The sequence below is a fragment of the Plecotus auritus genome (assembly GCF_963455305.1).
Source record: "Plecotus auritus genome assembly, chromosome: 1".
Lineage (NCBI taxonomy): Eukaryota > Metazoa > Chordata > Mammalia > Chiroptera > Vespertilionidae > Plecotus > Plecotus auritus.
The window spans coordinates 53341001-53363151 of NC_137770.1; the positions used below are offsets into that span (position 1 = coordinate 53341001).

General features: G+C 34.4%; 1 protein-coding gene across 4 annotated transcripts in view; it reads left to right on the plus strand.

Annotated features, from left to right (window-relative positions):
* VPS13C (vacuolar protein sorting 13 homolog C) overlaps window positions 1-22151 on the plus strand; it is a 202931-nt gene that overhangs the window by 174712 nt on the left and 6068 nt on the right. For 2 of the 4 annotated variants that reach the window (XM_080660478.1, XM_080660479.1), the window contains 9 exons: window positions 986-1125; window positions 2997-3078; window positions 4075-4188; window positions 5236-5311; window positions 5676-5839; window positions 7975-8020; window positions 10804-10927; window positions 11405-11519; window positions 16327-16415. In XM_080660478.1, the coding sequence (XP_080516604.1) occupies window positions 986-1125; window positions 2997-3078; window positions 4075-4188; window positions 5236-5311; window positions 5676-5839; window positions 7975-8020; window positions 10804-10927; window positions 11405-11519; window positions 16327-16415 (950 nt within the window). Of the gene's footprint in view, window positions 1-985; window positions 1126-2996; window positions 3079-4074; window positions 4189-5235; window positions 5312-5675; window positions 5840-7974; window positions 8021-10803; window positions 10928-11404; window positions 11520-12230; window positions 14109-16326; window positions 16416-22151 lie in introns of those variants that run through there. The other 2 variants (XM_080660480.1, XM_080660481.1) reach the window with 1 other exon arrangement.

Below are 22151 nucleotides of genomic sequence, written 5' to 3' on the forward strand. Positions count from 1 at the left end.
CTTCATGGAGTTTATAATTTAGGGAGTATTAAAGATTGATAATTCAGGTTTTTAGACACACTGGGAATTGTGCCATGAAGTTGAATAATTAAGATTATGAACTATAGTTATTTTCTTATCCCATGGTGACTTTGCCCTAGAGAAAGGCTGGATCTCTATCCATCTAAGCTTACCTTTCCTGGATCCCAACACTCTCTTGACTCTGCAGATGGGCAAAAGTCCACATCAAAGAAAAAAACCAACAACCAGGCTTTCCTGGCCTTACCCAAAGTCTGTTCTATTGAACTCTATCTCGGTTAGGTGGAATGCCTAGGGAATGGCAGAATGAGAAAGGAGAGTCATCTGTTCTGTTTACACAGGTCACAATTTGACCTGTTTTCTGGCACTGTTTGCACTAATGATACAGCAAAAAGTAGAATAAGCTAAATGGGAATGTAAAAGTCTCATGTTTAAGTACTGAGTTGAAGGGCCTGTGGAAACTGAATACATTATTATTACTCTTTTAAAAACTTACTTAGCAACTTGCTAATTGTTGCCATAATGGTCACTTACTGTTACCTGTTATTATTGTTACTTGTAATTGTAATAATTGTTATAGTTAATTGTTGCCATAAGTTATTTACCTTAATTGGATGAAAATAATGGATTATCTATTATTTTGACTGGTAGCCTACTTGTGTGCCATTTGAAATTTTTCTTCCTAAAATGATTATGCTATTTTTTAAAAGTATTTTGGGCCCTCTATATAAACACTTTGAATAAAATTATAGCTCTACATTTGGAGCAGACTAATTTATATTTCACAAAATATTAGAATCAGGTAGGAATGAGCTATTCTGTGATAATTATATACCGAGTAACAAATGATGGCTTTCTTTAGGACCCTAATGAAAGATACAACATTTGTTTGTATCTAAAAGATCTATATGTAAATGTTTTTGTTTTGTTTTTACCTTGTATTTATTGAACAGTATTTTTCTTTTAGTTACATTTGAGTCTGTCTTTGGGTTCTGGAGGTGAAGAATCAGACAAAGAAAAACAAGAAATGATTGCAATTCATTCCATCAATCTGCTATTGAAAAGCATAGGTGCTACTTTGACTGACGTGGATGATCTTATATTTAAGTAAGATTTATATTATATTGGGAGGCTTTTGTACCAAGGTTATCTTTCTGGATATTAATTTTCTTCATTTGTGCTAGAATGTTAGCTTAGAAAAATGTCTTACCACTTAAACTTGAAGAGGTTGGTTCCTTTCTAATTAGTCTCTTTTGGTATGCTTATTTTACTCATTGAGATAAGGTAAAGAATCTTATGTTTTCTTAAGTTATTATTATCTTGATAATACATTAATGTAGAATAAAAATTGAATTATTTTAGTAGTATATTATATATTGACCATGTTTTAAAACAATTATATTCAGAAATATGTAGCTACAGGGTAAGATTTCAGTATAATCATAAGGCAAATTATAGATAATAACTCCTTGCTGCATCTAATATTATAATACTTAATGTGTGCCAGAAACATATATATTCAAGGAATGTTTATCGAATTGAATATTCATCTATGGGATTGGAACAAGTAGTTAACTTGGAGAAAAAGACATAATATATGTCACTTCCACCTCACTTGTATACTATAAAATTTTGTGGACTCAAAGAATTAAATATAAAGTTCAAGTTGAAAAGACTTAAGAAAAAATAGAAGTTAATTGCTATCAGGTCTCTGAATAAAGGAAGTCTAAGTTTAAACGTAAAGGAAACACTTTATAAAAAAATCAAGAAAAATTTTAAAAAATAATTGAGAAAATATGATGCAAAGGATTAAGAGTCTTCCTATTTAACATTCATGAGAAAAAGCTAAGATTCCAATGCCATATTGCCAGAGACAGTAAGAGATAACTCACAAAAGGGAAGATACAGTGGCTGATAGAGATCTGAAATATTACATTTTATTATTTATCAAAGAATATATGAAAATTAAAGCAAATTATCAAAAGATTTCAAAATATGAGCAATTCTAGTACAAAAAGGGGGTGAGCCTGAGAAAATGGTACCTTTAAAAAAAACTGTATGAATGGAAAGCGATATATATCAAGAGTCTTTAATGTTTTTAGTTTTTCACTCAGTAATTATTTTGGGGGGAATTCCATAAAAAATATCTTTAAATTTAACGAAAGAGTTATATTCAAAATTTGGAAATGCTTGACAGTGGAAGAATTGTTATGATACTTTACACAAAAGGGTTACATAGAATTTTGAGTAATGGAGATAAATATTTATTCACAACTAGAGGCCTGGTGCACGAAATTCATGCACAGATAGGGTCCCTACGCCTGGCCCGCGATCAGGGCCAATCAGAGCCTTCCTTCCCCCAGGTGCCGGCTGCTGGCTGGGGCCTTCATTCTGGCCGCCCCCTGGTGGTCAACACACATCATAGTGAGCGGTCGAACTCGCAGATGGTCGAAATCCCGAGGGGGCAATTTGCATATTAGCCTTTTATTATATAGGACTAGAGGCCTGATGCATGAAATTCATGCAAGAGTAGGCCTTCACAGCCCTGGCTTCATCGGGAAGGTCTTCTGGATGGTCGTTCCGCAGTTCAGCTGTTCAGTTGATTTTTATATTACACTTTTATTAATACAGATGTTAAGTGTAAAACTGCATATAGAATTTAAACATCTTAAAATTTCATAGAAGAGAAAAGAAAGGATTCAATGTGGTAATCACAAAAAGAAAAACTTAAAAATTCACTGTACAGGGGAATTATGGTTGACTTTTTTAAACCTTTTTATTTGTTATGAAAGACTTGTATGAGAATATACTATGTAAATAATAAATTTGTTACCATAATGTCAAGATCTCAAACATATATGTGGCAGATGTACAGATCTAATTGTAAAAGAATTAGCAATAATTAATCATTGAAATTTTAAATATTTTATTTTCAGAATATAATCTTAATACCTTTGAATCTTTGTTTCTTCTCCCAGACTTGCTTATTATGAAATTCGATATCAGTTTTATAAAAGAGATCAGCTCATGTGGAGTGTTGTTAGACATTACAGTGAACAGGTAATTTCCTATCGTAATAGCTCATAAGGAATATGCTTCATAAAATGTCAAAATAAAACATTTATATGTGATTGTGTGGTATGCAGTAATGTTTACCTAATTTACCCCAATTTGCAATCTCATTACTTAGTAGTTTCCTTGAATGATTAATTTCTATTTGTTTTAGTTCTTTCCCCCTATATATACCCTTTTAAAAGTTTCTTCTGGTGCCTTTTCCCCTTTGCAAATATATATTTATTCACTTCGGGAAAGAATAATGACTTAGGAATCATTACACTTTATTTTTTCAGTGACTGCAGTTTCTAAGCATATTCTAGTAGAATTGCAAGAGGAATTCTAAGGCAGGTTCCTCCGCATGACTCTGTTACTCTGTGGTTCAGTTTGACTACCCAGAATAAGGAGTTGTTTCAGGGCACAGGAGCACTCTTGCTTACTGTGGTACTGAGGTTCCATTCTCCTTCCTTCCTCTGCTGGAAGGTGCTTTCTCTTGTGGTGTGTAGAGACATTCTGGTTATTAAATGTTCACATAGGCATAGATTTTTATTTGTTTTTCTTTTGGTTGTTATTCCCTATTTAATTTCATAGTAATAGTGATGATAACAATATTAAAATTAAGGAACAATTACTGAATTATACTTTCACTTAATATCCATACTCAGTCATGCAAGGTCAGTATAATACACCTCCCACTTTACAGATGAGAAGACTGAGGCCTAGAGACTCAGTGACTTGTCTAAAGTTATATAATTGCTAAATGGCAGACTGTGCCTCAATCCTAGTTCCATTTAATTTGAAAGCCCCATGTAAAGTACTAGCATACTGCCTTCCACATTGTGAAAGATCAATTAGTGAACATGTAGTAAACATAGTACTGGTTATTCTGCATTGCTTTCCTTTAACAACCTAATTTAACCAGTACTCCCTCTTTTTCCTATTGTATCAAATTGTTGTCTCTTCCAATAGTTATAAAGGACTTAAATTCCTTTTTTTTTTTAGTTCTTGAAACAGATGTATGTCCTTGTATTGGGCTTGGATGTGCTTGGAAACCCATTTGGGTTACTTAGAGGTCTATCTGAAGGAGTTGAAGCTTTGTTCTATGAACCCTTCCAGGTATTGGTCTTTTATTTATTTAAGTATAGCTGTAGGAAAATGTATGTTCTCTTTTATTAATGACAAATAATTTGTATTTTAATTGTATTTGGGAATTGAATAATATTCAGATAACAAAAATACAGCAGAAAGCAACAAACAAACAAAAACTCATAGGTACAATATGGTGGTTACCAGAGGTTCGGAGGGAGGAGGGAGGTAGAAAAGGGTAAAATGAACCAAATATATGGTGGCAGAAGGAGACTTAACTTTGGTGGTGAACACACAATAATTTAGTATACACATGGTTTATTATAGAATTGGACACTTGAAACCTATAGACTCTTATTAACCAGTGTCACCCCAATTAATTTAATAAAATTTAAAAGTATATATCAATATTCTATTTTTTATTTAAAATTACTTGAGATGACATTAAACAATTGTGTTAGAATTAATTGAGCACTCTGTTGTCTGGGCAATAAAACATGCCCACATTTTCCAGGATTTAATTGCACTTGTAAGGAAGAATGCTACATAGATTAAGACCATTTCAAGGCTGTTTCACCACTATGGAAGGAACTAATGGGGCATTAAAAGCTGACTTTATTTTATATTCAAGTTTTACTCTAACCTGTTCTTCTCCATTTAAAGGATCCAGGAGCCCAAAGTAGTGAGGGTTTCAGAAGGACAAAGCAGAGAGAATAAATGGGAGCATAGGGGAGCCAGTACTGTGTGGGCTCAGTCTTATTACCAGTGGGGCTTGTTTAGATTCTGATGGAACTTGGTGCTGAGAGGGCAGCTTCAGATTGTGACTGAGGCCAGGGGTTACTCCTATTCAATTTTTGTCATCTTAAAGGGTATGTTGAGATCACGTGGGTTGAAAGTGTCTTCAAAAATAATAGGTGTTCCATCAATATTTGGGTTTGAGGGCAAAAACTGTGTCATCACATTGTTATGGCTTGTTACAGATTCTATATCTTCATGGAAACCCTGAAATACTAGATTAATGGTCTTAAACTTGTTTCTATTTTAAATAACAATTTTTTGTTTCTTATTTTTTGCCAGGGTGCTGTACAAGGCCCTGAAGAATTTGCTGAGGGGTTAGTGATTGGGGTAAGAAGTCTCTTTGGACACACTGTAGGTATGTACCACATATTTATGTATATGTATGTTTTAGTATAATAATTATAAAATTCATTGTTTATGAAAAAATTATTGTATTTTATAGAAAGATGACTTTTCTAATAATCCCTGTTAAAAGATGTGTTCTCTTGTTCTTAACACTGATTTGCTGGATCTTTTGTGTTTTTGTAGTATAGAATCCAGGTACTTTAAATAGTTTTATTCCTCTTCTTGATAAATGGGAAACACAAAAAATAAATGTTTGCATTTTTATGTATGAGACAGAATTTTAAGCAGCGGCTAGTTCAAGCATTCATGTGCTATGTACAGTGGTAATGCTTGTTAAAGAAACAATGCAGCTTACTTCTCTGGGCCTTTTGTAGGTGGTGCAGCAGGAGTTGTATCTCGAATCACTGGTTCTGTTGGAAAAGGTTTGGCAGCAATTACGTTGGACAAGGAATATCAGCAAAAAAGAAGAGAAGAGATGGGTCGACAACCTAAAGATTTTGGAGATAGCTTGGCCAGAGGAGGAAAGGGCTTCCTGCGTGTAAGTCTGCTGCTAAATCTTCAAAAAGCCCTCGCCTTTTGTGTACACTTTAGATATGTACTCTTGGAATACTGCTTGAGAGCCAGCGTCGGTTAGAATGGCAGTAGTGATAAATTGTGAACTTTTCTGTTTTCTTTTTGCTCTCCTTCTCCATTATCATCATCAGATCTATCCCCAAAATTGCAGACTTAGTTTGGCACTTGGGTTGGAGTGAGAACTCTGTAATGATGGCAGGTTAGCACAGGTGTGGAAGGGAAGGAATATATAAGCAGAGAAATATGGCAAATGATGATACGTGGGGGAGGAGGAGTTCTTTAGGTCATCATTAATGGACCATTCTATAGAAGGGAGGTGTAGAAGTTGTGTATAAACCAGAAACTGCCATTCACTACTTCTTAGTACTTTAAAAATTATACCAGAGGCATAGATACATAGAACAGACTGACAGATCTCAGAGGGGAGGAAGGTGGGGGGGACTGGAAGAGATTAGCCAAAGAACATATATGTACAGCCCATGGACAGAGACAGCAACGTGGTGAAGGCCTGGAGGGCAGAGGGAGGGCATGGTCTGAGGTGGGTAAAGGGAGGGGAATAGGGGACATCTGTAATAGTGTCAACAGCAATAACAACAAACACATTCCCCCCAAAAACCATTCTCTCTCTCACATACACACACAGGTGGTGGGGAGTTAGTGTCTAAACGGTAAGTTAAAATATTAAGAAAACTTTTAGGGCAAACATTACACTAAATTTTGTGACTAAAGCACAATAATGAATATAATTCTAATTCATAATATACTGAGAGTTAAGCAGGTAGGCCATTATTGGGTAGAGGGGTTTAATCACATTCTCAAACAAACAAAAAATTATGCAGGTAATATGTGAATATGGTTTAATTATGGATTACATATGAACTTTTCCTTTTATATTTAATAAGTAATGAAATCATTATAGGTAAGCTCTAAGTACTCTTTGGTCACCCCTCATCTCTTTGCAGGTGTATCTAATCTTTTCAGTAGACTGTATGTCCTTTAGATCTTTTTCTATATGTTTATATAATATGCAGATAGTTTTAATTACTGCCACTACTTGACAATTATTAAGAATGTATAAATATATTACTATTTTAATTTTGGAAATTTCAGGAAACTATAACTGCTGTGTTTGTGCCAGTGACTTGTAATGTTGTATGTTATCTCCTCAAAATCTTTCAGGGGTCCCTTCATTATCAATTTTCCACATTTTCATTAAGTTATAAGTAATCTCATTAAAATTTACAAGTAGATATTAAGGATAATTTGGCTCAACTCACTCATTTTGCAGATATAGAAACAGATTTAACACCCAAAACTAATCCCATATATTAAAGAGGTAATATGCAAATTGGCCATCACTCTGACACACAAGGATGGCTGCCCCATGTGGACACAAGATGGCCGCCACAAGATGGCTGGCAGGGGAAGGCAGTTGTGGGCGATCAGGCCGGCAGAGGAGGGCAGTTGGGGGGAACCCAGGCCTGCAGGGGAGGGCAGTTAGGGGCAGTTGGGCCAGCAGGGGAGCAGCTAGGCGTTGATCAGGGTGGCAGGGAGTGGTTAGGGGTGATCAGGCTGGCAGGCAGAAGCAGTTAGGAGCAATCAGGCAGGCAGGCAGGCAAGTGGTTGGGAGCCAGCAGTCCTGGATTGTGAGAGGGATGTCTGACTGCCCGTTTAGGCCCGATCCCGGTGGGATCCCAGATTGGAGAAGATGCAGGCTGGGCTGAGGGACACCCCCCCCCCCATGCATGAATTTCATGCACCGGGCCTCTAGTATAAAATAATAATTGAATGTAAGCTGTAATTGAAAAAATAAATAAAAGAAAAGATACCATATGAAATAACAACAAAAAATAATCTTTTCACCTGCTTTACTGTTCTTTCTGTTATAAAATTTTACTTCTACAAGCTGCTTTCATTTAATATTTGCTCTGACATATTTTAAAAATCATAGTGTTCACCTCTTTGTACATGGTGTTCACATTATCAAATAAGTACTCGTGGGTTTTTTTTTTCTAGTATGTCTGTAGAGACCTCTAGTGGTTGATTTAAAATTAAGCACCCTCCATTCAAGTTTGACTGTATGATTGATTTCTCTTTCAGGGAGTTGTTGGTGGAGTGACTGGAATAATAACAAAACCTATGGAAGGTAGGTTGATAATCTTTCCCTCTTGTACAGGCTCTGAAGAGTTGATGCATCGTAAACATAGTAAATTTTATTGCTAATAGGTATTTGATTAGGAGAATTCCTGATTAATTTCATGTTCATAGTCCTAAATTATTGTTTAATAAATATATTTTTCTCAGAAAGGATAGGGGTTAAGTAGTAGACTGTAATTTAGACTTTGAATGTTATTTTCAGCAGGTTCATAAACTAGATTGCTTTGGGACTTCAATAGCTACTGACTGATTTTTTTTATCCTATTTTAAAAACCAGATTGCTTTACTTAGTGCAATATTTATCAAAATCCCAATTGGCTTCTTTATAGAAATTGATAAGCTGATTCTAAAATTTAAACAGGAATTCAAAGGATTGCAAATAGTCAAAGCAATCTTGAAAAAATAGAACAAAGTTGAAGACTTGCACCATTCAATTTAAAAATTTACTATAATGTTACAGTAACTAAGACAGTGTGATACTAGCATTTGGATAAACATATAGCTGGATCAATGAAATTGAATTGATATTTTAGAAATAAACCTTTACATTATGGTGAATATATTTTTGAGAAGGGTGCCAAGATAATTTCATAAAGAAAGAATAGCCTTTCAATAAATGATATTGGGACAACTGGAAGTAAATATATAGAGTTTATATTTTATGACATATCAATTCCACTCCTAGCTATATACTCTAGAGCAGTGGTTGGCAAACCGTGGCTCACGAGCCACATGCGGCTCGCGAACCGCGGTTTGCCGCTCTGTTGACTAATGAGTTTGCCGACCACTGTCATATACTACCCTTTACCTCTTTGCACACAATATGCCACAATTGCCTAATCCTCACAGCTTCCAACTACACAGTAACATTTAGTCTAGTCCAGTGGTCGGCAAACATATTAGTCAACAGAGCGGCAAACGCGGCTCGTGAGCCGAATATGGCTCGCAAGCCACGGTTTGCCCACCACTGCCCTAGAGAATTTAAAACATGTTTGCCCCAAAACTTGTCTATAAATATTCATGGAAACATTACTGATAATAGCCAGATTGTAATAGCAACCCAAATGTTCATCAACTAATGCATGGGTAAACGAAATGTGGTATATTGATACAATGAGACATTATCCAGATGTAAAAAGAAATCAAGTACAGATGCTTCTCAACTTATGCAGTTATGTCCTGATAAACCAAATTTAAGTTTAAAATATCATAAGTAAAAAATGCATTTACTACTACACTGTAAAGTATTGGTTGCTTACCCACATGTTCACATGGCCACCTGGGAGCTGAGCCTTACTGATGCTGCCTTGCATCAGGAGACAGTATCATCCGCATACTGCTAGCTTAGGAAATTCAAATTAGTTTTTACTGAATGGATATTGCTTTCATACCATCGTAAAATCAAAAATCATAATTTGAGCCATTGTAAGATGGGAACTGTCTATATAGTGTAAGGTGGACGAACCTTGAAAACATGATGGCAAGTGGAAAGGCTAATTAAACATACCATCTATTGAATGATTCCATTTATAGGAAATGTCCACAACAGGCAAATCCATAGAGATAGAAAAAAATTAGATTAGTGACTGCCTAGGTCTGACTGCTGGGAGGAAGGAGGTAAATTGCATAAGATTGGATGTGGAAGGGCCTGGGGAAATGGGGAATGATTGCTAATAGGCATAGGGTTTCTTTTTGAGATGATAAACATTTTTCTAAAATTGATTCTGGTGATGGTTACACAACTCACTAAAAAGAACATTTAATTTATACTTTAATGGTTAGATTATATGGTATGTGAATTATATTTCAGTAAAGTTCACATATACATACATTATATATATATTGGGACAACTGGAAGTAAATATATAGAGTTTATATTTTATGACATATCAGTTCCACTCCTAGCTATATACTCTAGAGCTAGGAGTGCATGTGTATATGTATGTATGTGTGTGTGTGTGTGTGTGTGTGTGTGTGTGTATATATATATATATATATATATATGCATAATATGCTAATTAGACCGGACATCCTTCTGGACGACCTTTGGACAAAGCCCCTTGCATGGATGGGCCTCTAGCGTGTGTGTGTGTGTGTGTGTGTGTAGAGATATATACAAACGTACACTGCTTGAAAAATTTCCTGATGGCTGGCATAAAAAAAGAAGATATTTTCTGGTCAGTTCTTAGACCTTCTTGTCACAAGTACTGACTAAAACTCCTGAGTCACTATTTGTAAACTTGAGCATGCCTCAGGATCACCTGGAAGGTTTATTAAAACAGATTGCTGCACTGGCTGGGGTTGCTAAGTGGTTAGAGTATCACCTGCAGACCAAAGGGTCTGGGTTCGATTCCCGGTTAAGGGCTTGTACCTGGGTTGCAGGCCCTATTCCAGCCTTGGTCAGGACGTGTACAAGAGGCAACTGATTGATGTGTCTCTCTTACATCAATGTTTCTCTCTCTCTGCTCCCTCCCTTCCACTCTCTTTAAAACTCAATGGGGGAAAATATCCTTGGGTAAGGATGAATAAAAACAGATTGCTGGGCACCACTCCCAGAGTTTCTAATTCAGTAGGTCTAGGATGGGGCCTAAGTGTGCATTTTTAACACATTTTGAGAACCACTGATTATCATTAAATTTAACTTGTTCAGAAAGCCAAATTTTAGAAGCTTTTTGAGTAAAGCAGTTTGGCATTTCACTCAGGCTTCTGTTGTGTTCAAACTTGATTATTTTAAAATATGTTTATACATTCATTGTCTTTGGTTTTATGAAGGTGCCAAAAAGGAGGGAGCTGCTGGATTCTTTAAAGGAATTGGAAAAGGACTTGTGGGTGCCGTGGCTGGTCCCACTGGAGGAATCATAGATATGGCCAGCAGTACCTTCCAAGGAATTCAGAGGTAATTAAGTATATACTGTGTGCAAGGTGTGTGTCTGTGTGCTAATTGTTGCTAGGAACACATAACTTAAATATTTTGCTTCCTGTATGATAGGTTCACAAGGTAGAGTGCCACCAGAAAGGAGTAAGAGGAGACATTGTTTATGCCTAAATTTCTCTTTTTTTCCCAACAAATGTTCATTGATATCTACTATATGCTTCACATCAAGGATACAAAGAGTGGACAACCTAGCCTTTGCCTTTATTTTTTTGACCTTTTTATTCTTTAATAGTTGGGAGAAGTTGGAGTCAGACAGACTTGCTTTTAATACTTGTTTTATTATTTGGGGCACATTATTTAAAAGTACTCTGTTTTTATCAAATATTGATATAATATGGAGCATGGTACAGTGTTTAGTCAACATATATATACTTGTATTATTTTGAAGGATTCTCACATAGTTTCTTATACTTATTCTGATTCTGATGCCTTATACAGGGCAGCAGAATCAACTGAGGAAGTGTCCAGACTCCGTCCCCCTCGCCTGATCCATGAAGACGGCATCATTCGCCCATACAACAGACAGGAATCCGAGGGCTATGATATATATGAGGTATAAATTCTGTTCTTACAGTCATGAGTGAAATTTAATTTTAAAGATTTCTAGGATCAGAATTTCATGGGTGGTTCATAAAGTTCCTCATTCATGAACTTCTTTAGGGATTACACAAGGAACATGGTTTGTAGAGTAGAATTTGATTGTTTTATTTTAGTGTAATGTGTTAAATGGGAATAACTGGTAATTTTTTTCTGCACAGGCGCAAAGCTTTTTTTGTACAGAAAGGATAATATTAAAAGAAGTTGTAGGCTTTATTACTATTGGTGTGATAGTTCATTTAGTCAACATTGTTAACTTTGGTTTTCTGCTTTGTAGCTAATTACTGGAATTTCACTGCTTTCTTTTATTCCAACCGAATCTATTTATTTGGACTACTCTATAATTCTAGATTTACTTAGATAAACAGAAGCTGGAGGAGAGAAAAAAAGATTATGTACAATTATAATATTTTCAAGCCTTAAAAAATTTAAAGGATTTTTTTGGCTTTTATTTTAGTTTTTACTGTATTTAAATAATATATGCTTGTATAAATATACTCCAATGATTAGCTTTCCCCCAAAATAAATTTATTAATGGTTTCCTACTTTCATTTTAAAATAAAATGACTCTTCATTGTTATTTGTCTATGGTTTTTATTATATGTGATTACATTTTATTTATCTGCATGCTTCTAACTTTATTTTCTTTCTTTTTCTGCCTACACAGCAAGAACTGGAAATACAGGAGTAAATGTCTCCTATACCACTACTTGATTTCATCCTTAAAAATCAAAACAAACTGTGCTATTAATTGACTGTCTTTGATTTATTTAGATTGAGAATCCATTTTCATGAAGTTTTTTTTTAAAATAAAAATTTGAACTTTTTATTGTAGTGTCTTGACTACAAATAAAAATGGTGGTATTTTTGGTAATACTATACAGGAGTAAGAGATCAATATAAAAGATTAAATAATGCAGAAAAATCAACTCTCTTCTCCATTTAGTTGGTTAAAGACTTTATTGAGCTCAGAAGCACACATTTTAACTATTACCTTGAAAATTTTATTTTATGGTATTCATGTACATTTCAGAAAAAGTTGGAAGAAAGGAAGATTATGTCCAATATATTATGTATTTTTATGTTTATGAGTCCTGATGATGGAATTACATAACTTAGTTTCATAAATAGCCCTAAATTTACCCAGGTTATGGAAGTATTAACTGGGGAATATGTTTTAATAACTGAAGTATCAGTTGTTCTATGTCTGTCAATGAATTTTGAGAATGTGTTCCCTTAATCTTTTTCCTTTTTAAAACTCTTGGTATTCTTGCTTGTTAAATGGCAATCATTTTATAATTATGTACATACATTCTCAGCCTTTAGTATTTATACTTTTCAAAAATTGAATCTCCTTGTTGGTTATGCTAATTTCTCAATTATATTAGTTTTAATTAATATAAATAGAAGTTGAACATGTAATTAGGCAAATTGCTTATGTGGCACTTGACTTTGTAGATATATTTATTTTTAAAAGCCAACCCTTTTTGTTTTTAGGTCCTCATTATCTCAATGAGAACAAAAATAACATAAACAATAATATTGAAATTAGCGCCTCCATAGTTAATTTTCAGAATAAGTTAATTTATCATGCAACTTTCATTCTTTCCCCCAAATTGAAACCAAAGTATAAATTTAGATTTAATGTGTTATACATTTGAAGAGAATGAAACGGTTAGCATACAGCTGGTCAGTTGGATTATATCTATTTTTGATTCATATACTTATGATCATATAATATTTAAAATGGTGTTTCTTGCTTTTTTCATTTTAACTATATTTTTAAACCATAATTATCAAAAGAGTAAATTAAATGCTTCACATTTAAAACAAGCACTTTAAAGAAAAAAGAATGACAGCCAAAGACAAGCCTAAAACTCTAGCTGACAAATTTTTCTTGTGCCTAGAAATTGAGTATTGGCAAAAATGTCACTGCATATACAGTTTCTATAAGAATCTGGCACAATAACTAATTCAAGATGCTGTCTTAAATCATCACTAACAATTACTCTTCCTTCTTAGGTAAACGTAACTATTTTTAATTTCCCTGGATATATTGCAATTTTAATGAGACTTGATTTTTAGGAAATTGTATTAACTTGTTAAACATTTTTTAACTTATTGTGTACTTTCTGTTTGTTTAGCTCTTTATATTATTAAACTTTTCCTTGTAATGATCCGTTTTACAACTGCTTATGAATAAGCATAAAACTTTAAGAAGCTTTTTATTATTAAAGCTAAATGTAGTTATCTTGTCCGATTTATTAGTTTTTGTTAATATCAGACATCTTTTAAACTTTTATATGTTATTTTAGTTACTGTAAGAAATAGAGTGATTGTACATTAATGAGATGACTTGGTAATTTTTCTCAATGAGTGACAAGTATAGGCTGTTTCATCCCTTGACCATCTTGCTATAATCAGTTATGTATGATGTATTTATTGATTATCTAGACTATGCTGGATATACAAGAGAAATAAGACTTCTGTCCTTAAGAGACTAAGTATAACATAATGTGTAAATATTAAAGAGAATTAGAGTATAAAATTATTTCCTCCTCGCCTTGTTGTATGGATACATTCTAAATATTTATTTGGGAATTTTTTTATTTTACCCATTTTCTTTTTCTTCTGATTATTGCTCTGTATCATTTAATGCCCAGCTTTGAAAGTTACTAAATCATATACTGTGTTTTTATAGGATATATTTTGCTTATTCTCTATTCTCCTAGGATAATTACTGTTTATATGTATATACATATAAATATATATATGGTCAGATCTTATTTCATATTCATCTTGGTTCACATACATTTGTTCATATAATATTTAAAATGGTGTTTCTTGCTTTTTCATTTTAATTATATTTTTTCATGTTCATAGAAATATTTCATTCTTAGTTCTTGCATTACCATCTATTAAGGTAACCATGTACTGTGTGTTTGACCATTCCTAATTCTTGACATTAAAGTTGTTTCTGTTATTTTAGTAACAGTAATAATGAAACATCATTATATACATTGATTTTTCATATCTTGTATTATTTCCTTAGAATTTACTTGAAATATAAATTGAATGCTTTTGCTAAATATTGTAAATTCCTCAAGATGCATTTTGGGAAGAGAGAGTGATTATTTTATTAACTAATCTGGTATCTTGCTGCCATCAGTGACTAAATATCTTAATCTGAATCTCAGAGTGTAGTGGATTTTAGTACTGCTTAAAAACAAAGTTTCTATAGTATATTATGGTGATAAATTATACTTTAAAAGCTTTCAATAGTTTAAAGATAGCAATAGATTGATAATTAATGAAAGTGCATAAACGATGGAAAGTTGGTAGTATTTTTTTGTATAATGCATCTAAAATCCAAAAAATTTAACATTTAAATTTCAACACTGAAAATAAATTTACTAAATTATTATATTTATTTTCCATTCTCTCTTTATTAAATAAATTAAGTTATAGATGTTAAAAGATTTTAGCTAATTCACACAGGCCTGATATAAAACAAGTGACTGTTAAACTCCACTTCTCTGAGACTCATTCTGAAGATGAGACCCCAGTTCTTTGAGGATTCATCTTTGTCCATAGCTTTTTATAATTGTCAAAGAATGACTGGCAACTAAGGGCCTTTAAAAAAATGTGTATTTAAAATTGAAATAATAACCGGTCTGCTTGTGATTGTTATTGATTACATTACCTTTTAATATTGATGTTATATTCTTGGTTATTCTTAGTTATAAAATGTTAAGGTCTTGGGGGGTGAAAAATTATTAAGGTCTTATTTATTGGGTATGTTTATGTTTTGTGTTTACATATATCTTAATTATCTAATCTTTAATCATATGTTATAAATAATATCAATAATATTTCATTGACTTTAATTATAAAACATAACTATTTGTTGGTTTTTAATGTGTTGCCTAATTTAAGTAGTTTTAAGATAGTTGAAATGTAAACAAATGTATTTTAATGTGCTACTATTTATACTTGAATTATTTTATGTTTGTAATTGTCATTAGCAATAAATTGTAACAGCTATTTGAAATCTTAGAAATTTTTTATGTATGTATTAATATTAAATTTTCTTCTCTATTAGGAATATAATTTGATACATACATATACTTCTCATGCATATTTAACCTATAAGACTAAATACTCAAAACATTAAATTGATCAGTTATCTTGGAATTTTATTATGTGTATACCTACCTCTATTTAAAAGCAGTGGTTCTTAGCCTTTGAGAAGGATCACAGACATTGAAAAATATCAGATGAAAATTATGAACCATCATCTGAAAGAAGTTGCAGAACCACATTTTCAAAATTTTGTGTTCTATTTTAGGTAGTTCATAGCCCTACCAACATGTTTCCATGGACCCCAGGTTAAGAACCCCTGTAATATTAATGTCCCAGTTTTATATTAGCATATGTTCATATTCTCATGAATGAAAATGTGTGATTATTTCTGGTAGACATTCTAAAATTTCTAAGTTATCACAGAACGAAATGTTAATTTACCAGAAGATCACTTAGTAAGCATTTAATACATATTTGTCTTTTAAGGGACAGTGGAAGTTAATTTATAAACGTGATGAATATTTTTTTAGCTTCACAATGTGAATATATGGAATTGTGCTTTTGTTCCTAATATTTTTCCTATCATTATTACTAAAATTAGCTAATATACAATATTAAAAATACTGTGTGAATGCATGTATTATCCACATCTTGAGGTTTTTTTTTCTTTTTTTTTTCAGAATCATGTCAAAAAGTTAGAAGGAGAGACGTATCGATATCACTGCGCTATTTCTGCAAGCAAGAGGACAGTCCTTATGATTACAAATAGGTATTAACTTCAAGTGACATTTTTCCAATTGCCAAAAATATAGATCTTAACAATTTTGAAGACTAAAATGTTAGAGGATGTGGAGAACTATACTCCAACTGCAAAATGTTCATTGTCATAGACTCACAAAAACACTGAGCTGATGGGTCCTTCGAGATCATCTGTTCAGACCCTCTCATTTTGGAGATGCTGAAACTACGAGTCAGCATGGCTTAGGGGGTTATCCAAGTCACAAAACTACTAAAAAATAGCATCTAGAATAGATTTCATAAATGCAATAGCCATATGGTTATATGTGAACTATAAGTTTATTTATGGAGGGTGAATTCATGAATCTCTTTTTCGCAAAGGTTTTTTTTTAAATATTTTATTTATTTATTTTTTTAATAATCTTTATTATTCAGATTATTACAGTTGTTCCTCCTTTTTTTCCCCCCATAGGTCCCCTCCATCCAGTTCCCACCCCACCCCATGCCCTTACCCCCCTGCCCCCACTGTCCTCATCCATAGGTGTATGATTTTTGTCCAGTCTCTTCCCCCACTCCCCACACCCCTTTCCCTCGAGGATTATCAGTCCACTCCCTTTCTATGCCCCTGATTCTATTATATTCAATAGATTATTCTGTTCATCAGATTTTTGATTCACTTGATTTTTAGATTCACTTGTTGATAGATATGTATTTGTTGTTCATAATTTTTATCTTTACCTTTTTCTTCTTCTTCCTCTTCTTAAAGAATACCTTTCAGCATTTCATATAATACTGGTTTGGCAGTGATGAACCAGCTTTTTCTTATCTATGAAGCTCTTTATCTGACCTCCAATTCTGAATGATAGCTTTGCTGGGTAGAGTAATCTTGGTTGTAGGTTCTTGCTATTCATCACTTGAAATATTTCTTGCTATTCCCATCTGGCCTGCATAGTTTCTGCTGATAAATCAGCTGACAGTCGTATGGGTGCTCCCTTGTAGGTAACAGTTTTTCTCTTGCTGCTTTTAATAATCTCTCTTTGTCTTTTGCCCTTGGCATTTTAATTATGATGTGTCTTGGTGTGGTCCTCTTTGGATTCCTTTTGTTTGGGGTTCTGTGTGCTTCCTGGACTTGTAAGTCTATTTCTTTCACCAGGTGGGGGAAGTTTTCGGTCATTATTTCTTCCAATAGGTTTTCAGTATCTTGCTCTCTCTCTCCTTCTGGCACCCCCATAATTCTGATGTTGGTACGCTTGAAGTTGTCCTAGAGCAGGCGTCCTCAAACTAGGACCCGCGGGCCACATGCGGCCCACCGAGGACATTTATCCGGCCCGCCGGGTGCCGCTGCCTGTCCTGCTTAGCAGCCGACTCGTTCCGGGCCCGCAGTGCGCATAGGAATTTGTTCATAGTTTATTTTTTAAACTATAGTCCGGCCCTTCAATGGTCTGAGGGACAGTGAACTGGCCCCGTTTAAAAAGTTTGAGGACCCCTGTCCTAGAGGCTTCTTACACTATCTTCATATTTTTGGATTCTTTTTTCTTTTTGCTTTTCCGGTTGAGTGTTTTTTGCTTCTTTGTATTTCCAATCTTTGACTTGATTCTTATGATCCTCTAGTCTGCTGTTGGATCTCTGTATATTATTTTTTTATTTCAGTCAGTGTATGTTTAATTTCTAGTTGGTCCTTTTTCATATCCTTGAGGGTCTCACTAAATTTATTGGCCTTTTCTAGAAAATTCTTGAAAAACCTCAAAACTGTGGTTTTGAACTCTATATCTAGTTGTTTGCTTTCCTCCATTTCTTTCATTTGTGACCTGTTTCTTTGTCTCTGCATTTTGGCTGCTTCCCTGAGTTGATACAGTGGCTTTGTGTGCTAGGTGTCCTATAGGGCCCAGTGGCTCAGCCTCCCCAGTTACCTGAGGTGGACACTCTTGGTGAACCCCTTTGTGGGCTGTGTGCACAGTCTTGTTGTAGTTAAGTCTTGATTGTTGTTGGTATCACTGGGAGGAATTGTCCTCCAGGCCAATTGCTGTGAGGATCAGCTGTGCCTACGCTGGGAGAACTTCTGTGCTGGAGACATCCTTATGAGACAAGACTTGCTTCAGTGGGGCTTTGGTGCTCACTGAGTCTGCCCCCTGAGTGTGTCCCTTATGGATCTGAGGAGTTGTAATCTGGATGGTCCCACTTTGACATCTGGGTACACTGGCTCTTGGATCTCTAAGGAGGTGCTAATTTAGCCTCTGCCTGAGGTCATCCAGCAGGAGCTACAGAGAGATCTGCAGATTCCTCTTCTTTGTTAGGGTTTTGGAGGTGCCCAGATGAGGCCCAGCTGTGAAGCAGTACAAGCTGCTGTGGGGCCTTGGGCCTTCTTTTGGATGTTCTGGGTCTCTCTGACTCAGCTTCAGTTTGTTAGGTAAGTTTAGATGTCAAAGGACCAGGCTATTCATATGCAAAAGCCCCTGTGCACAGCTTGGATGGGGCGGAGTCTCAGGGTGGAGCAAACAGCAATGGCTTCCCGTCAGCCCTGCCCTAAGAGGCCCCCGGATCTCAGTGTCCCTTGGTAATCACTGCAAGCACCTCTGAGAGAAAGCTGCCCTTGAGTTCCACCCACTGCCAGACAGTCCACTTTCTCCCCGTATCAGTCTGGGTCACCAGAGTCTCGCCCGGAACTGGAGTTCAGAGCAGTCGGGAGCTTGTGTCTCCCTGCGGATTGAAAAAGTCAGCCACATACTCAGTTGCCAGCCCTCTCCACGCACGCGCCTCCGTACCTTTGCCTTTACTTCGCAGCTCCTCTGAGTCTCAGTGTGCTTTTCTCTTTCCTTCTAGTTGTAGAATTTCCACTCAGCCAGCCTTCCTGTGGTTCTGGATGATGTCCGTTTTGTCTTTTAGTTGTAGTTTTGAAGTTGTTGTGCGAGGCAGCAAGTTCAGGTGTTTACCTATGCCGCCATCTTGGTTTTTCCTCACTAGGTTTTATTTTGGATGATAAGCATAGCTTTTTTAAAGGTTGATAATTATTTCTGTAGTTTTATTCCATTTTTTTCTAAATGTTTTCGGAGTTGTAGATAATTTTTCCAAATAAAAGAACTTTGAACTACTGTTTATTTTCTCTATGTCACTTATTCCAAAATGATAATTACAGATTAATAATTTTCAAAACATTCTAAGTTATGTAATTTTGTAGGACTAAGGCAAAGTACTTATAGTAAGCAAAATCTGCATTAGGTTTCTTACTAATGCATTTAAATATATTTGATTGGGAAGGAGAGAAAGTAAAGGTAAAATAATAGGATTTAGACAAATGTACAAGCTTTTTTTAAAAAATAGTTTATTTTTTTAGAGAGAGAGAGAGAATTCGGTGTGAAAGCACAACATTGATCTGCTGCCTCTTGCATGCCGTCCCCCTTCTGGGCATTGAGCCAGCATGTGCCCTTGACTGGGAATTGAACCTACAGCCTCCTAGTATAGGAGATGATACCCAACCCACTGAGCAATACCAGCCATGGCTCTACAAGCCTTTTTAAAAAGAGAATTAATCAGTCATCTGATTTGCCCATTAATTAAGAAATTAAAATATTCACAAAACAATCTATGAAGCAGTTTTGACAGACTTGACAAGTAATCATTTATTTTTTATGCTTAAATTTTTATATTATATCCATTAGATTAGACCAAAAACAATATTTATTTGTATTGTGTATTGTACTTAGCTGCAATAGCAATGTGTTAATTCATTTTAAAATTGTGTATCAACACTGGGCAATGGAAATGTTAAATTTTTGTTTTTTGTTTGGTAATAATATCTGTTTGATTAGGCATTTTGTGGGAATAGTACTGTATACATTATTAATACACTAGAGTCCCGATGCACGAAATCATGCAAGAGTAGGCCTTCCTTCCCCTGGCTGCCGGCACCGGCTTCCCTCTGGTACCTGGGACCCAGGCTTCCCTCCTGCCGCCAGCAGGCACCTGGGACCCGGGCTTCCCTCGCAGCCCTGACTTCGTCCGGAAGGTCATCTGGAAGGACATCCGGTCTAATTAGCATATTATGCTTTTATTATTATAGATTATACTTTTGGTTTTTCTTAAAGTAAATTGAAAAATCATGGTAATTTTAAATCTAGTTTCTCATAGAGCTTTTCAGAAGACAATTAGAATAATAACATTCCTGACCAGGACAATGACTTAGTCTCCTTATAGTAGACCCTTTCTAACAGAAATTTCTTTGATTCAGGTGGTTGTCAGTATTTTGATCTGTTTGATTTTTAATGTTGTACATAAAATAGCATTGCTTCCAAAATCAGCATTTAAAAAATAACTCAATTTTTATTAAGCTAAATTTTTATTAAGCTAAAGTTATGCTTATTCATTGTAGATAATATAGATCAGGAGTCAACACAATTTCCTTAAAGAGCCAGTACAAAAAAATTTAGGCTTCAAAAGCCATCCCATGTTTCTGGTCTAAATTCAACTCTGCCCTTGCAGTGGGAAAACAGCCAGGAACAATAGGTAATGAACAGGGTGGCTGTGGCTGTGTTCCAGTAAAATTTATTTACTAAAACAGGCCATGGACTGGATTTGGCTTAGAGGCCATAGTTTGCCATATAGAGAATAATTAAGAAAATGAAAATAACTAAAGCTGTGGTTTGCCTTGGACAGAGCTGGTTTGTACTTTTTGTCCCAATCTAACTATTAGTGGCTATCCCTTTCATTCTGAAAAATGTTCTGATTTCAATGATACAGTAACCAGTAAAAATAACCTTTCGCAGCGGTCCCTTCATCCAGAGATATTAGCTGGTATATCAGATTTTTGTAGTATATGTATTTTATAAAAACTATGTATAAAAAATGCACCATATACATTTAATTAACCTAGGTTTTTCACCTAAAAGTATATATTGTGATCATCTTCCCAAACCATTAAATATTCTGTGACAACATGATATTTAAAGACTATATAATATGGTATTTATGAATATACTGTAACTTATTCAAATGCTGCCTATTTGATTTTCTCTTTCCCAATATTGTGTTATTATGACCACATCTTTGCAGCTAAGTATTTTTTCTATAATTATTTTCTTCAAATAAATTCTTACCAGTGGGATTGTTGATTTAAAAGTTGTGAAGATTTTTGATGCCCTTTCTATTTATTGCCAAGTTGTTTTATCAGAAAGGCTGTGCCAGTTTTTTTACATACAACTAATAGTATCTGGGGGTGTCCTTTCTCCTATGCCTCGCAAGACTAGATGTTATTTAAACTTTTTTGTTTTTGCTAATTTAATGGGTAGAAAATAATGATTACGAATATTTTAAAACATTCATCCTTCCATTTGTATTTTATATTCTCTGAATTGCTTATTCATATCCTTTACTCATTTTTCATTATGTTAGTCTTTTTCTTAATGAATTTAAAAAGCATTATATAAATTAATGACATTAGCCCTTTTTACCCAATATATCATTAACATTTTAATTATTATTTATTGAGTTTTTCAATACATAGGACTTTTAATTTTTCTATATTGAAATTCATCCAAAATTTTGTCTTGATATTTTTTTTTATCAGTTATTAGAAACAAAATATGAGTTCTCCTGACCTAAATTTATTAGCCTGCAATTCCACTAGTTGGTCCTAACTCCTACATAATATTTTATTTTAGTAATCTTCATTAGGAAATTGTTCTCTGAGCAGACTTTTTTTTTTTAAACCATCTGACTTAGTCTGTTTGGACTGCTATTCCAAAAATACCATAGACAGGTGGCTTAAACAACA